Consider the following 22,255-nt stretch of genomic DNA (forward strand, 5'->3'; position numbering starts at 1 on the left):
GTGGATAATTGTCTTCTAATTCAGATGACATAGGTTGGCAGCACTTACTCCCGTTCAATGATCAGCTGTCACAAAACTACGCAACCACTTAGCTGTTTGATTTGATCGTAATATTTGCATTTGAGCCGGTTGATTTTCTCGTAATAAAAGCATTTTAGCCATTGATTAACTTGCAGACTCAGTGAGTGTCATGGTCGGGTGTTAGTGATATCAGCCGTAACTTTTAACCTGTCACTGCAGTTCGTAATTTTCAACTGATAATATAAGGAAAGTGTTAGTGGTATGTAAAAATGTCCTTCAAGTTTATTATGTACAAGTAGATGTTTTCAAGAATCTTATTATTTATTACACATTCCTTTAATTAATAATATTAGTGAGGTTATCACCTACTTGCTTCAAATGATTAGTGTATAAGGACAAGGGATTGTAATTTCAAGATTATTGGGTTGTCAGAAAAATGAAAGCGATGTTATGTTTATGTTATAGCCTAAAAGAAATGTTTTATTTACTTATCCTTGTTTTTTAATGTTTAGTTAGCCTACTACAACTACATAACTTGTGATATCGATTTTTAATCATTCATTATTTTTTAATAAGAAATATTTAATTTGTACAACTTTTTTATTTTAATATCTGAAAATTTTACCTATTAAAACTACAAAACTTGTGATAAGAATCTAGCCAGATAAGTATAAGTCTAATTTTAAGATAGCTAGTTATGTAGGTGTATTTTTAATGCAGTTGGAATATTGTGGAAATTAAGAAACACCACCTATTAAATTAAGGTATAATAATTATGGATCAGTTTAAATACTTGTGTAGAAATCAGTACTTCCCAGTATAATTACTTCCTGGTTATTTATTGGAAAACCTAATCGATTTTGATTCATTCATTATTTTTAACAAGAAATATTTAGTCTGTACAACTTTTGTATCTTAAAATCTGAAAATAATTAAAAAGATAATAGCAACTATTGCATTAAATGTACTTACAAGTTATTATGCTATCAATAATATATTTGGCAATAATATTTGAAGTTTGTCTTGTTTTTCTAGAAAGTGTAGTCTATCATTAGGAACACTTTTTTGGAATTAGGACAGTGATAACTGATTGATTTTTGCAATATTGCTGTAATACAGAAAAAAACATCAAAGTCGGGCTTTTACATTGTCTATTAAGTAGGCCTATATAAATTTGTGTTCAGATCATGAAGTGCCCTTATCTGAATTTTTTGATTGGGTAGGGTAGGAAAAGCGACACCAGGGTTTTTATATTGAAATTATCAAAGATATTCAATTATTATATACCCATTGATATAATCAACCAATAATAATTATTTTGAACAATAACTAAATCATTCCTGCACTATCTCTACACATATTTTCACATTTTAAACACAAGTTGTTCTATATGTAACTTCTTTTAAATAAATAAATTCAGTTGAATTTAGAAAACTAAACGAAATAAAACTAAAACATTTTTTACATGTCTTTTTAGGTTTCAAGATGTTTGCTATGTTGTAAGGTTTTCTTCATTTTTTAAATTACATTTTCCTGTCATAATTTAAACGTTTGATTAATAGTTGTGATTCCTTTATTATTTATGACATTATGTAATTGTTTGAACATGTGACTTTCATTTAATATTTTAGATACGTTGATATCGATTGATAGTTCTATTATTCAATATATAAAGTATCGTTGATTATAATAACCGATATAAAAACCGGGTTCCCTTATAGTACCCCTGGATATTAAGGACACTTTATATGTATTAATCATGAGTTAGGGTTTCAAAGGAAGCAAAATCCACATATGCTTGTAGGGAAGTGATTCATAGCTTTTTTCTTTATTAATTACTGCTTTAGGCTCCTTATTTTCTTCAACCTCTAGCATATCAAGGAAACTTGTTTGGTTTATAAGGTTGCATTGATACCTTCAACACCCATCAACTATGCTCTACTCTCCTATTACTAGCATTAGGCTACAAGAAAATACAGTTATATAAGTCATGCAGTGTATGATGTGATTGTGCCAAATTAATACAGACTGTCGCTGGCTGAGTAGGCCTAATGTAGGTAGGGTCGCTGTCAGTAGGTACCGGTAGTATCTGGACAGTATGTAGGCTATTGGAGAGGCGGGCGAGGTCGAACCGTGGTGGGCTGCATGTAGGTTCTTGTAATATATAGGACAGCTTGCCGCTTGTCCACCAAACCAAACACAGGTAGGTCCTTCAAAAACCGCCTGGTTTCCGTCAATAGGCCTATACTGAAAACTCGCTGACGAAAATCCTGAAAAGTCTAAGGATGGTATAAAATGTACAACAGTTTGAACATTTGTTCAGAGTAAATCATCTCTTCCAATCCAATAAAATGCAATTGGTGTTGTAATATAATTATTTACCGATAAGAACTCTTAATTCTTATTCAAATTATTACGTACCATAACTCCAAGATTAAAAAGATTTTGATTTTAGATTTCCTGTCATGTGCATCTCAAACTACACCACTACACAACATTTTAAGCATGTAATGCTGAATCTTTTATTTGAATTAATGATTCAGAAAGCGAGTGAATCAGTGATCAAGTCTAGATTTATATAAATAGATGAGTCTGTAAAATGATACGTTAACCTGTTTGCCATGTTGTAATAAATTGTGTAACTCATCAAATGTAATGATTATTCTCTATCTAGTTGACTTACAGTAGGTGAGGTTTTATAAATAAACAAGAGTTTCATTCATATATGCAACCTCTAGATCAAAGTCATCCTTATCTATATCATTGAACTAAATATATTGATGATTCTAGAAATAGGATTCATATCACACAAGATCCAATTCTAAAGTGCATTGCCTTATACAATTTCTTTGATTTATTTTCAAGAACTTTTACAAAACACTGATGAGTTTATCTTCCTGCCAAAGTAAATCATGATTACCACAATATGTTTCCTAATTTCTTACCACTGTAGATATTTGTTTCTAATTTGTCAGTGGTTCATTCAAAAAAATCACAGTGCCTTTAGACTGATATAATGTACTTGTTGTCAGATCAATCTAATGTACATAGTTCTGAGCAATATAAGGTACCAGTCTAGGTGTGAGTCTCCGTCTTCAGTCATTAATAAAGCTGATGTGAGTCCCCACCACCTTCAAGTATCAACTAGTCATAGACTTTGTACATACAATACCTTATAAAATCAGACTTCAGCGAGGAATAAGTTCAATAGCAGACCAAAAATATATTTTCTTTATTTTCTTTTAATGTAAATATTGTAGTGTGGGAAGAGGTATCTTTTTGATTAGTAGGGACAATGGTATGAAACATAACACCTTTAATCTTCTTCTATTCAGTTAACCATATTAAAACTGAAACATTAAAAGAAGTCAAATCGTCAGACAAAATATTTCAAGAATAGTGATCTTCTCTCTGTCATTGAAATCTCTGAAAAATTTACTTAGGGCACCTTCTCATGATGAATAATTCAAAAGAGAATAGTTGTCCCACACAAGGTGAATAGCTAGGAGCCAGGTGTGGTTGTTGCTATGTACCGTGGGCTGCTCCAACTCCAAGCGTACTTGACATTCTCCATTCATAGACCTTCAAGCCCAGACACCAGTGGGAAGTCCCATTCATGAATGTCTTTCATCGTACCTCGCTCACGTCTGTTTTGTACTTAGATTGAGGTACAGTAGTACTGTGAACATTCTTAGAGGAGACATGTCATCAAGTGAAGGTAAAATTAGATATGGTAATTTTGTGTTTTGTGTAATCAGCCTTGGAATTGTTAACCCAATTTTAAATGTTGAAATTGGTGTTGGTACATTGGTACACAGCCAATCAAGAACAATACATAAGCAGTCCTTTACTTTTCCTGATTACTGGATGAATAATACTATGCCACAACCTCAGCATTAGACTACAACCTCAGCAGGTTTTTAAAATTGTAATATTTTTGTGATTAACTATATAAGCAGTTTGGAGATTTCTTCTCATGTATTTCTTCAGATAACCTTACCATATGTTTATTTTTCCTCCATCGTTTTTAAAATAATTATACAAGGTTTTAACACCACCAATACAGCAATATTCTCCGAGATAAGAATTTTAAATTGTATACGCACTTATAATAATTTCAAGTTCGATTCTGCATTCTGTAAAGTATGCATGTACTTAAATTTCTTTAAATCTTCGTCAGATTGTACAATACTTCTAATATGTATTTTTATAGACAGAGTTTTACATGCAGATTATATAAGTTAATTATATTCTAAGAGTTAGTTATTCAAACTAATCAAGAATGTATTTTGAGGAAATTTCACATTGATGAAAAATTAGAAATACTATAGTCTAAAAAATAAGTATATTAACTTTCTCGCACCCACAAAGAGAATGTGATCTCTTACACATGAAAAAGTTTTCCTTGTCAGTCATCCTTTAGTGGCATGACTACACAGGTATCCCGACTCATTGTACACTAACAACTATCATACGTTACAGATTTTAAAATAAGCCCTGATGAATAATGTTAAACGTGCAAAATGAAGTTGTAACAATTAACAGCTTAGTGTAGGGTCCAAATAATATCTGATAAAAAATCAAAAATGTTATTATAATATATTTGTTAAATCACTTTAGTTGAAGCCCTGTTAACTTTGTTTTGTGTATTACTGATAGAGAAGTAACTCGTCATGGCGATTAGCCATATGTCTGAGTTACTCATTCATGCATAACTTACTCATACAATGTTTGCATCAATATAAATTAGGTCTAATTCCGCATGTTTCATGTCTGGGCTGAAAGGTAATTATGTCATAAATATTGACAATTGAAACCTTTATAAGCAATCTTGAGTACAATTAAGAGTCACTACTAAATAACAGAATTAATTCTTAATACAAATTGCAGAGTATACAATTAAAAATACTAAAACCAACAAATAAATAATGAAGTAGCCTACATAATGTAAACGATCATTCTATAGTACAGGACATGTCATTCTGTACTGCAGTACAGGGTATGTCAATCCGTGGATTGTCATTCCATAGTACAGGACATGTCATTCCGCAGTACAGGGTATGGCAATCTGTGAACTTTCATTCCGCAGTACAGGGTATGTCAATCCGTGGATTGTCATTCCGCAGTACAGGGACATGTGAACTTTCATTCCGCAGTACAGGGTATGTCAATCCGTGGATTGTCATTCCACAGTACAGGACATGTCAATTCCGCAGTACAGGGTATGCCAATCTGTGAACGTTCATTCCACAATACAGGGTATATCAATCCGTAGATTGTCATTCCACAGTACAGGACATGTCATTCCGCAGTACAGGGTATGCCAATCTGTGAACTTTCATTCTGCAGTACAGGGTATGTCAATCTGTGAACTTTCATTCCGTAGTACAGGATATGTTAATCCGTGAACTATCATTCCGTAGTACATGGCATGTTATTCCGTGCACTATCATTTCACAATACAGGACATGTCAATCAATGGACTGTCATTTTGCAGTACTGGATTTGGTGTTTTGTCACCATGCATTGTTTGTACTCAAGTGAGTCATTTCTAACTGTATAGCTTTCAGTTCTCTCTGAAGTGAAAAATAAACAAACAAGTATAAAGTAACACAAAAAGTATAAGATCATTAAGCATGCCACTTAACAGCTGATACAAAACAATTGATCACATAGAAATTGTCAACAGCCATCAACTTTGCCTTTGTGAAAATACCTAAATGTGTTTTAAAAATATGTGTTAGAGCGAAACAGTGAACATATTAAAGTAACCTAGAGATTAGGTAAAAAGTCAGCCACCTTATGTCCTCTTAATAAATCTAATAAACACATGTATGTTTAATAATTATTGTATGTGTCAGTCACACCTCACAATTCTTGTTAGGTGAGAACTTAATGAGAACTTCTCATTAAGTGTAATAGATTTTTAAATTAAAAATATGTATTTGGGCTAAAGAGTTCATGAATAACTAAGTGATGATGGCTTAACCAGCAAAAGCGCTTTTGAAATAAATTAAATGTGGAAGAATAAAAAATTTCTTTTGTATTAATACATTAAATGTGACAATAAAAGTCAATATTATTAGTTTTTATTTATATTTTTTGCATTATTCTTGTTTCTACTCACATAATGGAAATAACAATATTCATGTAGTTTTTGATTAATAACTTAAAAGTCCTCAGAAGACTTATAGTATACCAACACTTTACTCATATGTTTGTAATGTTGTTAAATTGTTATTGATTTTTTACATAAATTACAGCTTAAATTTATTTGTAGGATTACCTTTGTCTTTAGTTATTAAAGCAACAAGTATTAAAATAATTAGATAAATATTTTTCTATCTCTTGAAATTTGTAGTCCTATATTAAACTAATTTGAAATTAAAAATATGTATTTGGGCTAAAGAGTTAATTTAATTACTTTTTCAATTTTAATACCTCTTATTTTTAAACTGCTGTAGTTTAGCAATTAAAATGTACTTTCAAGATAAATATTGCTATATTTTAAACATACTTGTACATTTTTGGGGAGAATGTCTCTGTTCTGTAAAGAAGTAAAACCTGTACACCTGTACACAATATGGTGTACAGAATAAGCAAGTTCATTTTAATTATGGAGGGGAAAACAGTGTAATAAAATCCACAATTCGCCTGCTTTGACATGAAGTTATAAAGTTTTTACAGCTGAGGGGAGGTGGAAGTCACTCCATTTCACCCTCCCCCATTTATTGTCCGATGGAAGGGAAATACCACTTATTCAGTCCTAAAGAGCATTCTTATGTAAAAGTCCTACGGAACCACAGAACTTCTCATTAAGTGTAATAGAAATAAAAGCATTTCTCAGCTTTTTGATCATCTAAGACATTTTCAAAAATGGTAAATTCAGTTTTATAGCATTTTTTTTTGAGTTTAGCTTTATATCAGCTTCTGTTTGCAGTGAGTGGTCTAGTTTGGACGATTTGTCTAAGTTCAACATAGGTTGATGGGTTTGAAATATAACTTAAGTGAATTTTACTTTGTGATACTGTGACTGAGAATTTTGTGTATTTAGAAAAAATCCTACATCCGACATAAATTGAATATAATACTCTAGCAGCAACAAAACGGAGTTACCAGCTCCAAACATAACATATTGATTTTCGCTAGCTTAGCCAAGATCCAGCAAGCGAAGTCCACTCGGTTTGAACCTAGATAATGAATCAAACATACTCTATTCTATAACAACATGTCTCTTCTATGAAGTATATTGATTGGTGGTGCGTGAAAGACCATGACAAGAGACATGAGATTGAACTGACAGAGTCATAAATAACAGGTTGAACTGATGCCAACTATTGCATACAAAAACGTTGATAAGTCACAGTGCTGGACTCCTGGATATAGATGTTCAGGGTACCCTATATTCTAGGAAGATGATGGAATTAGCAAAAGTAGAAGTATCTAGGAAAATCAGCTTGGTGAATTTGATGTTTTCTGTATAATTAACAGGGATAGACCAAAGAATCTAATTGACAGATTAATGGTCTGGTAACTTGGACGGATACAAAATTCTAGGTTTTTTGTAGATTTCAGTTATGAAGAATGTTGAAAACCCAAGCTACTATTATTGTGACTTCTGTGACTAGCATTTAACTTAGCATGACTTGTTTCCTTTAAACTGTCTTGATCTTTCGTTCTAGAACATTTGTCCAACATTTTAAATCTTTTTGTTTTTTTCAGTGGTGAGCAATGCTAATGCGGAAAACATAGCCGAAAGTGGGGGAGAGGAGTCAGAAGAAGAGTGGAACTATTTCCCAGGCAAGGAAACAAACGCCAAACACGATTCACAACAGGTGACTATTTAGGAATTGTGTACATAGATTTGTTGGTCTAGGATCTCAGCTCCACGTTGTGAAAGATGTTAAAATACGCACAAATTTTGTAATGTCTGTTCTACATTTAGTATTACAATCACAGAGTAAAAAAATGAATGTAATTTATTCGATTCAAACATGACTCTTGTAGTAGTTTATAAAACAAACCACTAGTTTTTGTCATTGAGGAAAAAGATTAACTTGTTTTTCAATGTTATCTGGTAATGTAAAGCTTTCTCAAGTAATTTCCTTATTATCTATGATATATTTCTACTTCTTAGTAATTAACGTAATAACAACATAATAATCTTGTATATCCAGCACCAAAGTCTTGCAAGACTGTGATTAACCCTTTGAGTGCCGGGCATATTTGGGGGGTGGTGTACTGAAAAGTGCCGGTTATTTTTCCAGTGAGTGTACCGTAAAGTGCCAGGCCTATTTTAGCAAATTTGTAAGCGTTTTAAAAAAAATTCATAGTTTGGTTATTTATTTAGCTATCAACCTAATTTTTCTTTTAATTTTCTTTGCACAAATTGCAGTTTACCGAAAACATAATATAAACTGCCATGGAACTATATCTAGTAATAAAAAAAATTTACTTATCAAAGATATTTTTTCAAAATCTTGTTGTCTTTCCATTTTCACACTCAATAACATCAATGAAAAAAATACAAGACTTGTAACTATGTATAAAAAACTGAAAGAGCATTTAATTATGAATAACTGTACACATTTTCACTTCAAAATCTTTAAAATTAACATTGTTATGTCACTTTTACCGCACTAATGTAAAATTGTATTTATCAGCTATGACAACAAAGAATGTTCAAAACTGTGATTATTTTTATTATAAATATAAATATTATATATATAAATATTATATATATATATATATATATATATATATATATATATATATATATATATATATTCCTCAAATAGGAGTTAGCATATAAATTTGTGTACTTTACAAACATATCTAATATTACTGGGGTGAAAACAAATTGAAGTAGCTGACTGGTGGTGAAGTCCTATTTGGACAGTGTTTTACAGAAGGCCTATCACTACAAGAAAAATTCTCATTATAACCTTGGTCATTTTCCTCATTCACTTCTATCCATCCACTTCCATCTTCATCTGAGTTTTCATCTGAACTGTCAGGGATTACAGTTCTAAGCCTACCTCTAGCTCTAGGTTGAGGACTAACATCTTCATCTGACAATTCATCACTTGAAACAAAACATTGTGTAGGCCTAGTTTGCACATTTGCACATTTCGATTACTGGGTCAAGGTTGGTCCAAGTCGGAACTAGGTATATAATCTGGATCATCATCGGTATTGTCTCCAAATAAACCACTTTCACTACTATCACTGTCTTCTGACACACACACGCTGACATTGCTTACAAAACTATCGTCAAGGAACTCTTCATCAATAATTCTTCCTATTGCATTATCACTTAGAGGGGATCTAGAACGATCCATAATGACATAAACAAGGATAATAAACTGTTATATAAACATATAACTAATGTATACACACAAAATACCAAAAAATGACCATTTACAATTTAAAGTCTTCGTCTTGCACAGTAAATAATAATAATCCTTAGAAAGGAGATCCAGTTTTATAAACTAGTTGAGTGAGTGTTAGCAAAGCTCATTACTCGTGAGGCTGGAGAAATTTAATTTCTCTGTCCATCTGCATAACAGATATCTCGAAAACAAACTGATCTATAGACTTTAAATTTTGCATGAAGTTTCATTTATACATTAACAATACAGATTTCGATGATGGTGCATGTCACTCCAGGGGATATGACTGAGCGTTAGCAAACACTTTTTCATTGGTCTTATAGATAATCATGATGGCAAAGAGAAAATCACAAAATAAACAAAATTTTAACCAAGTTAAGTATAATCATATGAGTAACGAGGGTCAGAATAAAATGAGCTATAGATTTAAAGTTTTGAATGCAACCTCAGCGAAGCCTGTTCACGACACGTGGTGTGGCATACTCCTATCTGGTATTGTTCAATGCAAAAATGTTAAATCTATTTACATTTTTATTTAAATCTTAAAACATTATTTGTAAATGAAAAATCATATCTTAAACTATTTCAACATAGTTTCCAGAATTGTTTAGTCAGTGATCGGGTGACCAACTTATCAAAACGATCTGCAAAGAAACATCATGCTATTGAAGATATCTGTTCTCTGTTGTGCATCATCACATTTTAATAGCTTATTGCTAAGCGCATGTTCAGGTACAAGTGGTAAAAGGTATCAGATTACAATGTTCAGTAGATGGGTTAACTGATCATATCTTAAACTGGTCAGTTAGCCTTTAAGCATTTTTGGAATGCAGCAGTACACAATCTGTTATAACCTAAGAGATTGGTAACAATCTCATGAAAAACAGTTCTCAAAACTTATGGAAATTCATTCGTAAGGATTGTGTAATTCATATTTAACTGATCTTTTTATTTCTCTCATGCACTCTCCTAACCAAGTTGTCCCCTCTTTTTGGATTTCTGTTCATTCTTTATTGAACTGCTCCGCCCATTTTTGTACCATTTCAATTCCAATACGTATTACACTTTCAATGTGAATTGTCATAATCTATCAATGGGATTTTGTTACTTTGTCATTCCTTTCATTCAAAACCGAGTTACAGACCAAATCTCACAGCATATAGATTCATCAGTTGTTTTAAATGACTACAGTAAAAACATCCCTTGAGGCAAGTGCCTTTGCACAGAGTGGCGAGTAACACTCTGGTGACGTGTGAATCGGTACTTACTTTCTGGATGTGCCTTGTGTAACAGTGTCACTCACTATTTTTCATATGAGCAAAAAGAAATTTAAAAGAAAACGTTCAGTTTATACTTTGCACTACTGATGGCAAAAAGTAATATTGTAGACGATGGGAGACATTTGCTACCAATTACAATAATTAGAAGCTGCGAAATAAATATTTGCAGACAGTGTTTTTCGATTTTCCAAATGTTGTGTCTTTGCTTATGGTTGAAGGTCAAGATGCAATTGCACTATCTGGCTCAGATATGAGCTGTTGTTTAGATAAGAGGCATTGTTGCTATAATCATTAAACGTGATAAGATACACCATTGACATACCAGTGTTTTATACTGTTAGATGTCAAAGTGTGTCTTTTTAGTTTGCTATAACACAAGTAATAATAGGAATCTGAATCCTTTCTATTAAACTCCCAACTCAGCTTTATAATATACAAGATAAGTCCAAAACAAAGCATTTGTCCGTGATTAAAGTAAAGTTAGTCATTCAAAAGTAGTAGTTAATGATAAAACTTTTCCAATATTATTTTATTTTTTGAATGAGGTCTTTGGAAACAAAAAGTTAAATCAGCCAGGAAATTCCATAAATAATAGAAAAGCTGCTAAAAAATCATATGAATAAATAGTAGAACCAGCAGTAGAAACGGCCAACAATTGAATCCATATTGACAGAGAACCATCAAGATTTATGAGAATTGATTCAGGATTGTATTGGACTTCGAATCATGTTCTCTGCTAGTTTGGTTGGATCATCTCAACCATTTTACCTGGTTCAGGACTTTTGATCATGACCTGGGGTATTTTACAGACCAGGTGACCAGGCATCTGATCCCTTGACCACAGCACCATAAGAATTTTCCAGTGCAGTTTTAGTGACACGCTTCCAAAAATCATTTTCAGAATTTTTTCCCAATCCAAAATCCCTCAAGAACGAATTCAAAGACCTATCAGGAAGACCCTGTGCTCCGACTTTACTGCATAGTAGTGACATTCATAGCAATTTTACCTTGCTGATGACCATAGCGAACTTATTATCAGCTTGTATTCATTTGAGATTGGATATTGGTGTTATATGTCAGTTCAACAAAAATCACAGGTTTCAGTAGAGCCGACACTGCTCTCACATCAGGAACTGGTTACTGCTTAAGTAGTAGTAACTGGTACTGACAGAAAGTTTTAGTGAAGTTTCCGTAATCCATAAGAATCTTCTAGTCATTACGTGTTAGTTGGATGCATGCTTTAAACCTTTTGATCCTAAAGTATACACAGAAGTAAAAATATAAAATGTTTGAAAGTTTTACATGCACAATACCAAAATGATAACAAAGAATTAATCTTTGTAATGTAGTTGTGAAGTAATGACTTTACCTAGAATATAAAATGTATAATCCTGTAAGTTACAGCAACTTTTGATTCTCTGCTAAATTACTGACAGTTTATTGTTGTTAATATTTTGTTGTTACTTGACTTAGTTCCTTGTACTTATTTGTTATTTTTATATAATTCTTTACATGTTTATATTTCTTTCACATTAGTGATTTTCTATTTAATTTTATGCGTGTTTAGTTCGGTTTTTTTCTAGTTTTAGTAAACCTGCAATGTCTCAAACCTAACAATTTGTAATTAAATCCTACATTTAATTTATATTTTCTAATAAATTATTGGTGTATTGTAATGTACTATTTTTAAATAGTAAATATGTTTCACATTTATTTTAATTTTCTATATTTTATGCTGAATAAAAGAAAATATCTTAAAAATTTGTTTGAAAGGTAAAAGAAAATTTAGAAGTTTGCGAAACAGGCAAAATAGTTATGAATTTTTTTAAGCATATTCCTTGCAAATATTTTTAAGGACTGGAACCAAAAGGGTTAATTTTGAAAAAATGTTTTAAGGCAAGAAGTCACTGAATTTCATCTGTACAACATGTTATGACAATGCCTCAATATCAATACTATGTTAATATTTCTTGTGAAAATGTAAATCACAGTTTTTTTTTTCAAAATGAATGTTTTAAAATTATCAAAGACATTTTATCTAGTTAAAAGTTTACTTAAGTGTTAAATGTTGTGTAAATTAGTACAGTAAACTGATTTAATGTAAGTATTATTTTATGCACATAAATAATTAAGGAAAGTATTAACACAACTGGTTGATGTTTAGGACTCAGAAGACATGAGCTCACAGCTAAACCCGAATGCTGCAGAGTTTGTGCCGGTTTCGCCGACTCGCCTGCTGATGCTGGATGATGCAATCATCTCTGCTTCCCCGAGTGTAGGGTTCGAGAAGTCCATGGACAATGTGCAACTGCCCTCAGAGCTGGAATTCGCCTCTGAGATATCTCAGAGACCTGGGGATCTCGAAATTACAAGTGAGTCTGGTGGTGGAGCATGTGTGGGTTGTATCTAGAATACTAAAGCCGAAGTCAGGCCCAGAAATCAAGTATAAGGCTATGTCACAAGGGTCTTGTACTTGTCCCCAGTAGCTAGTTCTCGCTGTCACATAAAACTGGTGTATGAGTTCCAGTCTTCTGTTTTGATGAGCACTTCATGCCTATCACTTCGGTTAGAACTGATACATATGACTCACATGTATACATTACAGTACAGTATTTACAATGTGAGAAAAGTTACTACAAAAAACAAAAGTATTACACTGTGCATAAAATGTTTACTCAGAACTAGTGCTGTTTGAGAGGATAATTTTTTTTCTGCAACTGTTATTCAGTATAAGTTGGTTGCTGAATGAGGAAGTGAAGATGTAGTTTCTACCGGTATCGAATGTAATGCATTTGGTGAACTAATAAATAAATATCGAAAATACATTATAAACTAATAAACAGAACAGGAAAAGCCGAATATAAATTTTAATTCTAGCAGTTATTAGAAGTTATTACAATCAAGGCACAAGTTGTAAAATGAAAAACTCTAATCTTTATCAATCTATTTTCCAGATGGTCCCAAGCACGGAGACGACTATTTCATGAGGGACAACTTCTCGACTTTGACACGAAACAAAACGAAAGATTTCAATGTTTCCTCGACTTGTGCAGTATTTGGTGATGACTCTGTTAGGAGTTTCAGCTCAGATATTGATTGTATGAATTTAAGTGCATCAGAGAATGTTCCTTTCGACAAGTTAGATGCTGTACAAAACATAGAGGAGAAAGTTACTTCTGCCATACTCGACAAAGAGAATATTTTTCCAACTGGTGATATCAGCAACGCTTTTGGCATGACAAATATCTTTGACAAGAGCGATCCAATGACAACTTCCACAACAGACTTTAAAGGATTTTCATCTTCACCTGAACCTGAAGATAGCCACATTCCAGGTACTCCTAAGTCAACACATGTTGAAGCTCCAGTGTCCCCGATCAATGAAGACATTCTGCCGTTGAATCATCAGACTGAACTCGACTCGCCTACAGACGATTACATGATAAATGCTCAGAAGTCTCCTGATCTGATATCTCCGGGAGATGGCCCTCAAGATAACTTAATATCAGGTCAGGAAAGAACAAGTTCCTCCGGTTTTGAGTCGGAGAGTGGCCCTGAGGAAGGAGAAACAAATGTTTCTGAGGACAATAATGAAGGGTACATCACAGAACACAGGAGAACACCTCCAATAGACCTGCATTTTAAACCAATCCAGACTTTCAGTGATACCAATCCGTTTGGAGCTCTGCAGACTCCTTCTTCAACAACACCTCTGGATCTGGTAGAAACAAATACAGAGATTGCCACAGAACATTCTGAACCAGAAATTGAAAAAACACCCTTTAAAGGTACAGTTGAAAACAAATCTGAAGTTGACAAATTGGATTTCTTACAGAACACTCCTTCCTCGTTTATATCTGTGAGGCACTCTGTATCAGAAAACACACAAGTTCCTTTTGATGAACTGGAGTCACCCAAAGAGAGCTTACATTTTGAACCCCTTCCAAATGCTAACAGTTCTCCTTTAGCTTCAGACTTGCCCAAAACACCTGAGCCAACATTTGAAGACAAACTGGCTTCAATCAAGCAAGAACCTGTAGCATTGGATCTGTCTGAAGGCACAAATCCTGAATATGAAGAAACTAGTTTTACAAATGAGATTGTTCAGACGAAAGAACCTCTTATGACGTCTCTGGAATTGGATACAACAGCTGGATTTTTAGAAGAAGAATCCAAAATATTGCAGGATGTACAAGAGTGTGAACAAATGTCAAAAGATACTGAAGAAGATGCAAAATCTAACCTCACTGGACCTGATCTATCACCAGAGATTGAGGATGTCAATCCGAAAATTGTTGAGCAGGTTTTGGCCACCTTTGATGACATCAAGGATGATTCCGAGGTGCAAGTTTTAGCTGCCTTTGATGACATCAAGGATGAACCTGAGGCTGAAATTAAACAGCATGAGTCTGATTCTGAGCAAGAGACTAAAGAAATGAAGTTAAAGTTCGAATCACACATTGCAAATGCAAGTAATTCTTCAGATGAGTTCAAGAACATTGAGGAAAGTTTTGAAGTTATTAACAAGGATGAACTTCCATTTGAAGACATGGTCTCGAATACCCACAGTGAAACAAAGGAAGAACCGTTAAGTTTGGGAGAGATGCAAGTTGATGTCAAAGAAATGCAATTTTCACAAGAGAGCGAAAGAGATTTGTTATCACCATCAGTGCAGACAAATCCTTTTATGACTGATGACATACTGACAGCGGCAGAAAATGTAGAAACCAATGTTCCTGAGGTATCTAATGAAGTATTACCTACAGTAGAATCCCATATTGATAAAAATCTTATGAGTGCAATTGATGATTTCAATTCAGCTTTAATTGAGGATTCATTCGCAACAGAAGCAAAAGAAATTCTTTCTTCTCCTGTTGAGGAGTCTTATCCTGTAGAAGAGTCTTCTCATGTTGAGGCGTCTTCTCCTGTGGAGGCAATTTCTCCTGTAGGTCTATCTTCTCCTGTTGAACCTAAAGCCACTAAAACCATGGCCTATCAAATGTTGACGCCAGCAGATGAACCAAAACTCATGAAATGTGAAACGTACGTTACAGGAGTAGAAGAGACCCATAGTGCACCCTCACCAGTTCCATTAGATGTAGAGGAGATAGCTAAAAATGAAGAGAGTCCTGTCATTGTAGAACAACCGATTGCTGCAGTTGATGTAGAGGAACCCGAAGCAGTAAAGGAACCTGAGGCAGTAAAGGAACCTGAGAGAGTAAAGGAACCAGAGACAGTAAATGAACCTGAAGTAGTAAAGGAACCTGAGACAATAAAGGAACCTGAAACAGTAAATGAACCTGAGGTAGTAAAGGAACCTGAGGCGGTAAAGGAACCTGAGGCGGTAAAGGAACCTGAGGCGGTAAAGGAACCTGAGGCGTTAAAGGAACCTGTTGTGGAAGTTGCCCCTATGCCAGAAGTGGTGTCACAACCAGAGGAAACCATTGCAACAAAGAGCGAGCCTGTACAGAGCCAAGTCGTGACAGAAACATTGATCACAGCCCTGGAAGAGACGAGTGAAGTACCTGCTGTGACTGTGACGGAAGCACCGACGTCGGCAGGCACCCCTCCTTCTACTCCCGCCCCCGGATTAGATGACAGCAAGGACGACTCGCAGACAGATATTCTAGTTGCAGCTGTGGCAGCAGCAGGTAGGACTTCTGTTTATGTAATAAAATTATTACCGTTTGGAAAATTTGTCTATTCCTCTGCACCTCAGCCTCTTGTAACTACTTATGAATACAAGGTATCAACTCACTGTAAAGGGTATCACAGCTCTCTACCAACCTCTCTAGGAAAATACTCTGGTACTAAAGATAAATCTAAATATCATATTCTAACTTTCGGAAACTCAATAATTACCCGAAAAGTCGCCATTTTGCTTTTTAACTTAACTTTTTTAAATTTGAGAACGGCTTGTAATGAGTTGAAAGTTGGTATATACTTTTATAACCTAAAGGCTTAATTAAAGAAAAAGAATTAATTTACAAGCTTTATCTTCAAAATGGTGGCTTCTAAGCTTAAATATCTTAAGAATTACATATGATTAAAAAGTCACAGTTATTACATTTTAGTTAGACAATTTAATAACAGATCGAACAATACGAAGTTTAAGAGAATCCGTTGAGAAATAAGGGAGATGATGCGCTTTAAAAACCTGAGTACTAAACAGTACCAACTGTCATTATGTGACAACACTCTTTGTGAGCCACAACAATCAGTTGTTTTAATTTTCACTTCAAAATAGGCATTGCTACACAGAAATATTTATGGATAACATTTTTTTAAACTTACCCCATGGTTAAAAGCGCGGAGTCTTAGATGCGTATCAAGCAGCATTTTTATGTACTATTTCCATTTAATGCACTTCAACTATATAAATTCGTTTTTTTGGCTATCTTAGAATTATTAATTATTTATTTCTATAGTTATCTTCTCTACGCACATCCCCTATTTTTACAATGAATTTTAAGTTTAAAGTTACCATGAACATTTGTAATATTTATATTTTATTTGTTCATATCAGGAAGCAAACAGAATACAAAACGTTTTTATTGTTACTGTGATTACACTATTTTATAAGTTACTGTCTGTTTTCCAGTTCACACCATGTGAAATATTGCCTACATCATTCATTCCTTGAGATGTTTTGGCTTTGATGTGGTGAGCCACATACTTTGTTTTAACATCAACTGACTGAAAATGCCTCTCCGCAGCAAAGACTAAATATCTCAAGTTTTTTTTTAATTGAGCAATGTTTTCATGAAGCAGAAGACTTTAAAAATACAGTAGTCATGTTTTCACCAGACTGCTTTAAACCTTTGAACTAGACACCCTAACAGCGTTTGTTTGAACTGAAGGAACCCATAAATAGTGCAATGTTCTAGCTGATAGCTTATCATGAACCATTACAATTTTTTTTTCATCCGAAGTTCTAGCCTAGAATCATTTATTACATTACTTCAGTTTAGGCTCATACCGGTATTAAAACCTAGGTTCATGGGGTAACAAGTTAACTACTAGGCTTCTAGAGACAACTAATATTTTACAATTGACAGAAAATATTTTTCAGTATATGAGTTTCTATTGCAGCGATTTTTTATTTTTTTATTTCTTGTTTTGGATTATATGGCAGGTTAATTTATACAGTCCCGGATAATACAAAGCTTAAGGGACCAATAATAAAGATCTTTAATCATGCCGACTAACATGTTCGTAGGGATTTCCAGAAATTGGGAGAGAGGTTAAAATTTCTAAAATTGTTACATATTCAAGATTTACTGTGTAGCCATACAGAAGTCATTCTAAGTAAAAATTTATTTTTAATATAAATAGATATGAAAGTTTTATCTTTAGAATTACTAATAGATATAGAGTAATGCTAGGTCTACTAACAGTAATTAGGTCTTCATTTCAAATGTCATACCATTATAATTATTCTCATTGCAAGTAGTTGGAATGCTCAAAGTCTAACTTGGAACTGGATAAGTCTAAACACAATATATAACATGTCTTCATCATTTTTTCCATAATTTCCTGCTATACCAACACATGTGATTGTGCATATAAACAATCTCCATAATGCCTAACTATTAGTAAACAAAAAAGAAAGACATAACACCATGGTAGGAACTTGCAAAATCAACTGAACTACATTCTGTGTTGATTTTGCGTATAAACACTCACCATTAGGCTTTAATAATGTAAAGTTTTATAGTTGTTCTTCTAGATAGTCCAAGCACTTCTTGGGTTCTCGTTATTCGTTTATAGTTGTTATGGATTATGTTACCTACCATTATTGGAAACATGTAAATATGGGTGTGACTGCCAAGAGCTAATATCAGTTTACATGAGTTTTATTTTATTTTATAATAAGTTGATTATCTTTTACATAATTTGTGTATTTATACACTGTTGTTTAAAACTTCAAGGTACTTGAATTTTTGTTTTTATACTCTTTATATTTTATTACACATTATTTTAATACATAAGAATGCAGGCAGTTGACGTAATGGTGATCTGTTCCAGGAGCAGTGGCTGCCGGAACTGCCATTGTTGCTGACAAGGAAGCTAAGAAAACGACAGCACCCGCCAAGAAAACTCCAGTTGGCGGGGCCAAGACTCAAGCTGCAGCTGCGAAGGCTCCTGTCAAAGCTCCTGTTGCAACCAAGGCACCAGCTACAAAGACATCAACGACTACGACAAAATCGGCCAGTACGGCAACGAAACCTGCAAGTGCTGCACCTAAATCAGCTAGTACTGCAGCGAAACCGGCAGGTGCGGCTGCTGCTCCTAAAGCAGCTCCTACGAAGACTGCTGCACCCGCTAAGAAGCCGACGACTACGATTGCTCCCGGCAGTAAACCGGCTGTGGGGGCCACCTCTGCTGCTAAACCAGCGGCAGCCAAATCGGCAACGGCTGCTGCTCCCAAACCGGCAGGCACTGCTGGAACGAAGCAAGTTCCAAACAAACTACCTGTAAATAAAACTTCAGTTTCCGGGGCATTGAAAACTTCGAGTAAACCGACGACACCGACTAGCAAACCTACGACTCCGACAACACCCAAATCTCCCAGCGTCGTCAAATCACCTCCAAGGTTGGCGGCTAAGGCGACACTTACAGCCACAAAAACAACTGGAACTACCAAGCCAGCTGGTGAGAAATTAGCAGCAGACAAGAAACCTCTTGCAAATGGAGAAGTTAAACCTATTGCAAAGAAGGACGATGTCCCGAAGAAGCCAGCATCGACAACTGCCAAGCCTTCCCTGACTGCACGCACTACTGCAGCACCACTCGCAAAATCAACAGCACCAGCTGTTAAAACAACAACCCCAACAACAGCTAAAACGACTACTGCGAAGACAACAGCAGCAACAGCCACTCAACCAAAGACAAAGCCAGCACCTACCACGACCACTACTAAGCCGGCTGCTCCTACGGCCCCTACTAAGAGGCCATCCACCGCGCCGACATCCAAGGCAACGGAAAAGACTGGCAAGGAAGCTGCCAACAAGCAGATTTCTAGCACTAAAACGGCTGTAAATGGGAAGGCAGCTCCACCAAAATCTGCAACAGGTGTTAAAAAGACTGACGCGAAATTAAATGGAAAAACCCCTCCAGGAAAACCGGTTCCAGGTAAAATCTCTGATGAAGTTCTAAAAGAGGGAGATAAGCCAACACAAATCCAAGAGGACAATGTCACAACCACTAATGGTTTTGCGGAACATATTATGGAAGAGCATGGAAGCTTGAAAATTGAAGAATTAGCTCCTGGTGTTGTCGACGCTGTAAATTAAACCCTTTAACGGTAGTTTGGAGACGATCCAATTTAAATTAAAAGTCTGAATTAACTCCCCTTTTGTATTTTTAAGAAATTTGTATGTAGTAAGGTTTTATTGTATTTTGTGCTAAATAAGTGCAAAATACAAATTCAACTAGAGTTTATGTAAGTGAGGAAAGTGTATTTATTTATGGATATGATTGTCCTGGTTTTTGTTAAGGATAATTTTTCATTAATATTAAGGCATAATTTTTATTTTGTATATTGTCCAGAATTTAATACGTTGTCTGTTGTTTAGTTCTATTAGCTTTAATGATTTGATAGATAACTATGAATATCGCAAAACACTAAACTATAAAAAGTAAATGTTTTGACAAGTAAAATCATTTAAAAATGAATTTGCCATTTGTGGTTTGGTGTGTTTTGTGTATCACACGAGTTGTCGATAGTTACAACTCATCTTATCCAGTGTAATATATTTGAGCTTTATAAAAGTTACTAGTCAAAAAGAACAAGGTACACTAAAGTTATATGTTGGACCAAGAAAGTTTTTGAAGCTCTTGGATATTGGAAATCCTTTAAGAACCGATAATTTGATAGAGGTCGTGTTTCCTTGGATCATCATAATTATTTTGGCCACATTACAATAAATGAAATGTGATATATGATGGCCGGTCATTCCAATACAAGGACAAGGTTCCTCTTATCTTTTGTATTGAGAGTGAATTTATCAAATTTTCTTTCTCCACAAAATTTGGCCATGGAATTTTCTGTCTTGTCATTGAACGCCTTGTCATATATATTCTTATGTAAAATAATAAAGGCCTGACCTGACTTTGTGAATCAAATATTGTAATTCAATAACTGCTTGGATAACTGTGATATAGAACAAACGGAAGTCTATGAATTCCGTGAAATTATATAATCTGAATATTCCTGAAACAAAATAAACTTGATCAATTAACAGCTTTTTTGCTGATCATCTAACACACTCTCATGTATCCTTATTATCAGTAATGACAAGATTGCTCTTCACAACTACCAACTTTGGAAATGTTTAAATTTGAATTTTATTTTGAACTATCAATATTGCAATTTTAGCATCACTGTGGCATGGATTCACATTATTTGCTTTCATTCATTTATAGCTTTTACAATTTATTTTATTTTTTTAACAGATGTTTCCTTGGTTGTAGAAACTTATGTAAATAACAATATGTATATGCTATAAGCCGTTAGGTGCTATTTCTTTTAATTTTGCTAATTTTAATCGGTTTCTTCAGTCGATTATAAAGCCTTCTTGATTTTGATTGAACTGGTCTTTTATTTCTTTTTTAAAAAAAAGAAGAATAACTAATAATTATTTTGTATTATTATGCCTGATAAATTTAGGTAGTTCATAAAGTATTATGGTTACGTTGCTACTGTATTTATTACAAATTGTTATTTATATTTTATTTTAGATGATACCACTTTAACCAGTGTTGATCAAATGCAATATTGTTTCATTTTATTTATATTGAGAATACAACTTTATAACCTAAGAGTGATAAAGCACAAACATTTTTTTATACATTATAAACCTTATAAAATAAAAATTGTGATGGCATTTTTTATAAAGTGTTTTACTGCCCTTGTTAATGCACTTGCTCTATTAATGCAAAATTGTAAATGTTATGATTAACCCATTGGCATGCTAATTTTTAATAGTGTTTTAGTGCCTCCAAATCTTATTTTTTCATGGTTTGGATGATTTTACGATTTGGGAATGAAACTTCACACAATTACACTTTTAGCCCTGGAATGGTCAAGGGGTGAGCAACACGCTCACTTGGAAAATTATTTTGCTCTTAAATTAGATTGTAACAAGATGACGACTAGTAATTGCGAGTAGCTGTTGCTTGGAATCTCATGAGTGTAGAGGATGAGCAGCTTCGCAGATATTTTTGATCTTTAGTCTGTGCAGTGCCTCTGTGTTATGTATTTCTACATGGCATTGAGTGGAGCTTTCATTGTCACTAATCAGTGTTGTATTTTTTTAGTTATTATTTCCTTTGATTTGTGAAAGTTTTTTTAAAATGTATGTTTTTATTTTGTGTCTGGTACCATGAGTGACAGCATAATAGGTACAAGAGGAATCGGTAATATGAGATTTTTCAGTAATAGGTGAAAATCTGTTTGGTAACTAAAGTTAATGAGGTTATAAACAGTGATATCATTCTTATTATATTCATTGAGACAACATAAATAGTTGGAACATTCAATGATAGAATACTCCAAGC

At 33.9% G+C, this 22,255-nt stretch overlaps 1 protein-coding gene across 3 annotated transcripts in view; it reads left to right on the forward strand.

Annotated features, from left to right (window-relative positions):
• Positions 1 to 21,587, forward strand: part of LOC124367622 (proteoglycan 4-like) — a 397,427-nt gene extending 375,840 nt beyond the window's left edge. For 2 of the 3 annotated variants that reach the window (XM_046824589.1, XM_046824591.1), the window contains 4 exons: positions 7,744 to 7,856; positions 12,858 to 13,065; positions 13,648 to 16,344; positions 18,722 to 21,587. In XM_046824589.1, coding sequence (XP_046680545.1) covers positions 7,744 to 7,856; positions 12,858 to 13,065; positions 13,648 to 16,344; positions 18,722 to 19,989 — 4,286 coding nt within the window. In that variant the 3' untranslated portion in view covers positions 19,990 to 21,587. The remainder of the gene's footprint in view (positions 1 to 7,743; positions 7,857 to 12,857; positions 13,066 to 13,647; positions 16,345 to 18,721) is intronic. The other variant, XM_046824590.1, reaches the window with a different exon arrangement.
• Positions 21,588 to 22,255: the final 668 nt, after the last annotated feature.

This window comes from Homalodisca vitripennis, chromosome 8 (assembly GCF_021130785.1).
Source record: "Homalodisca vitripennis isolate AUS2020 chromosome 8, UT_GWSS_2.1, whole genome shotgun sequence".
Classification (NCBI taxonomy): domain Eukaryota; kingdom Metazoa; phylum Arthropoda; class Insecta; order Hemiptera; family Cicadellidae; genus Homalodisca; species Homalodisca vitripennis.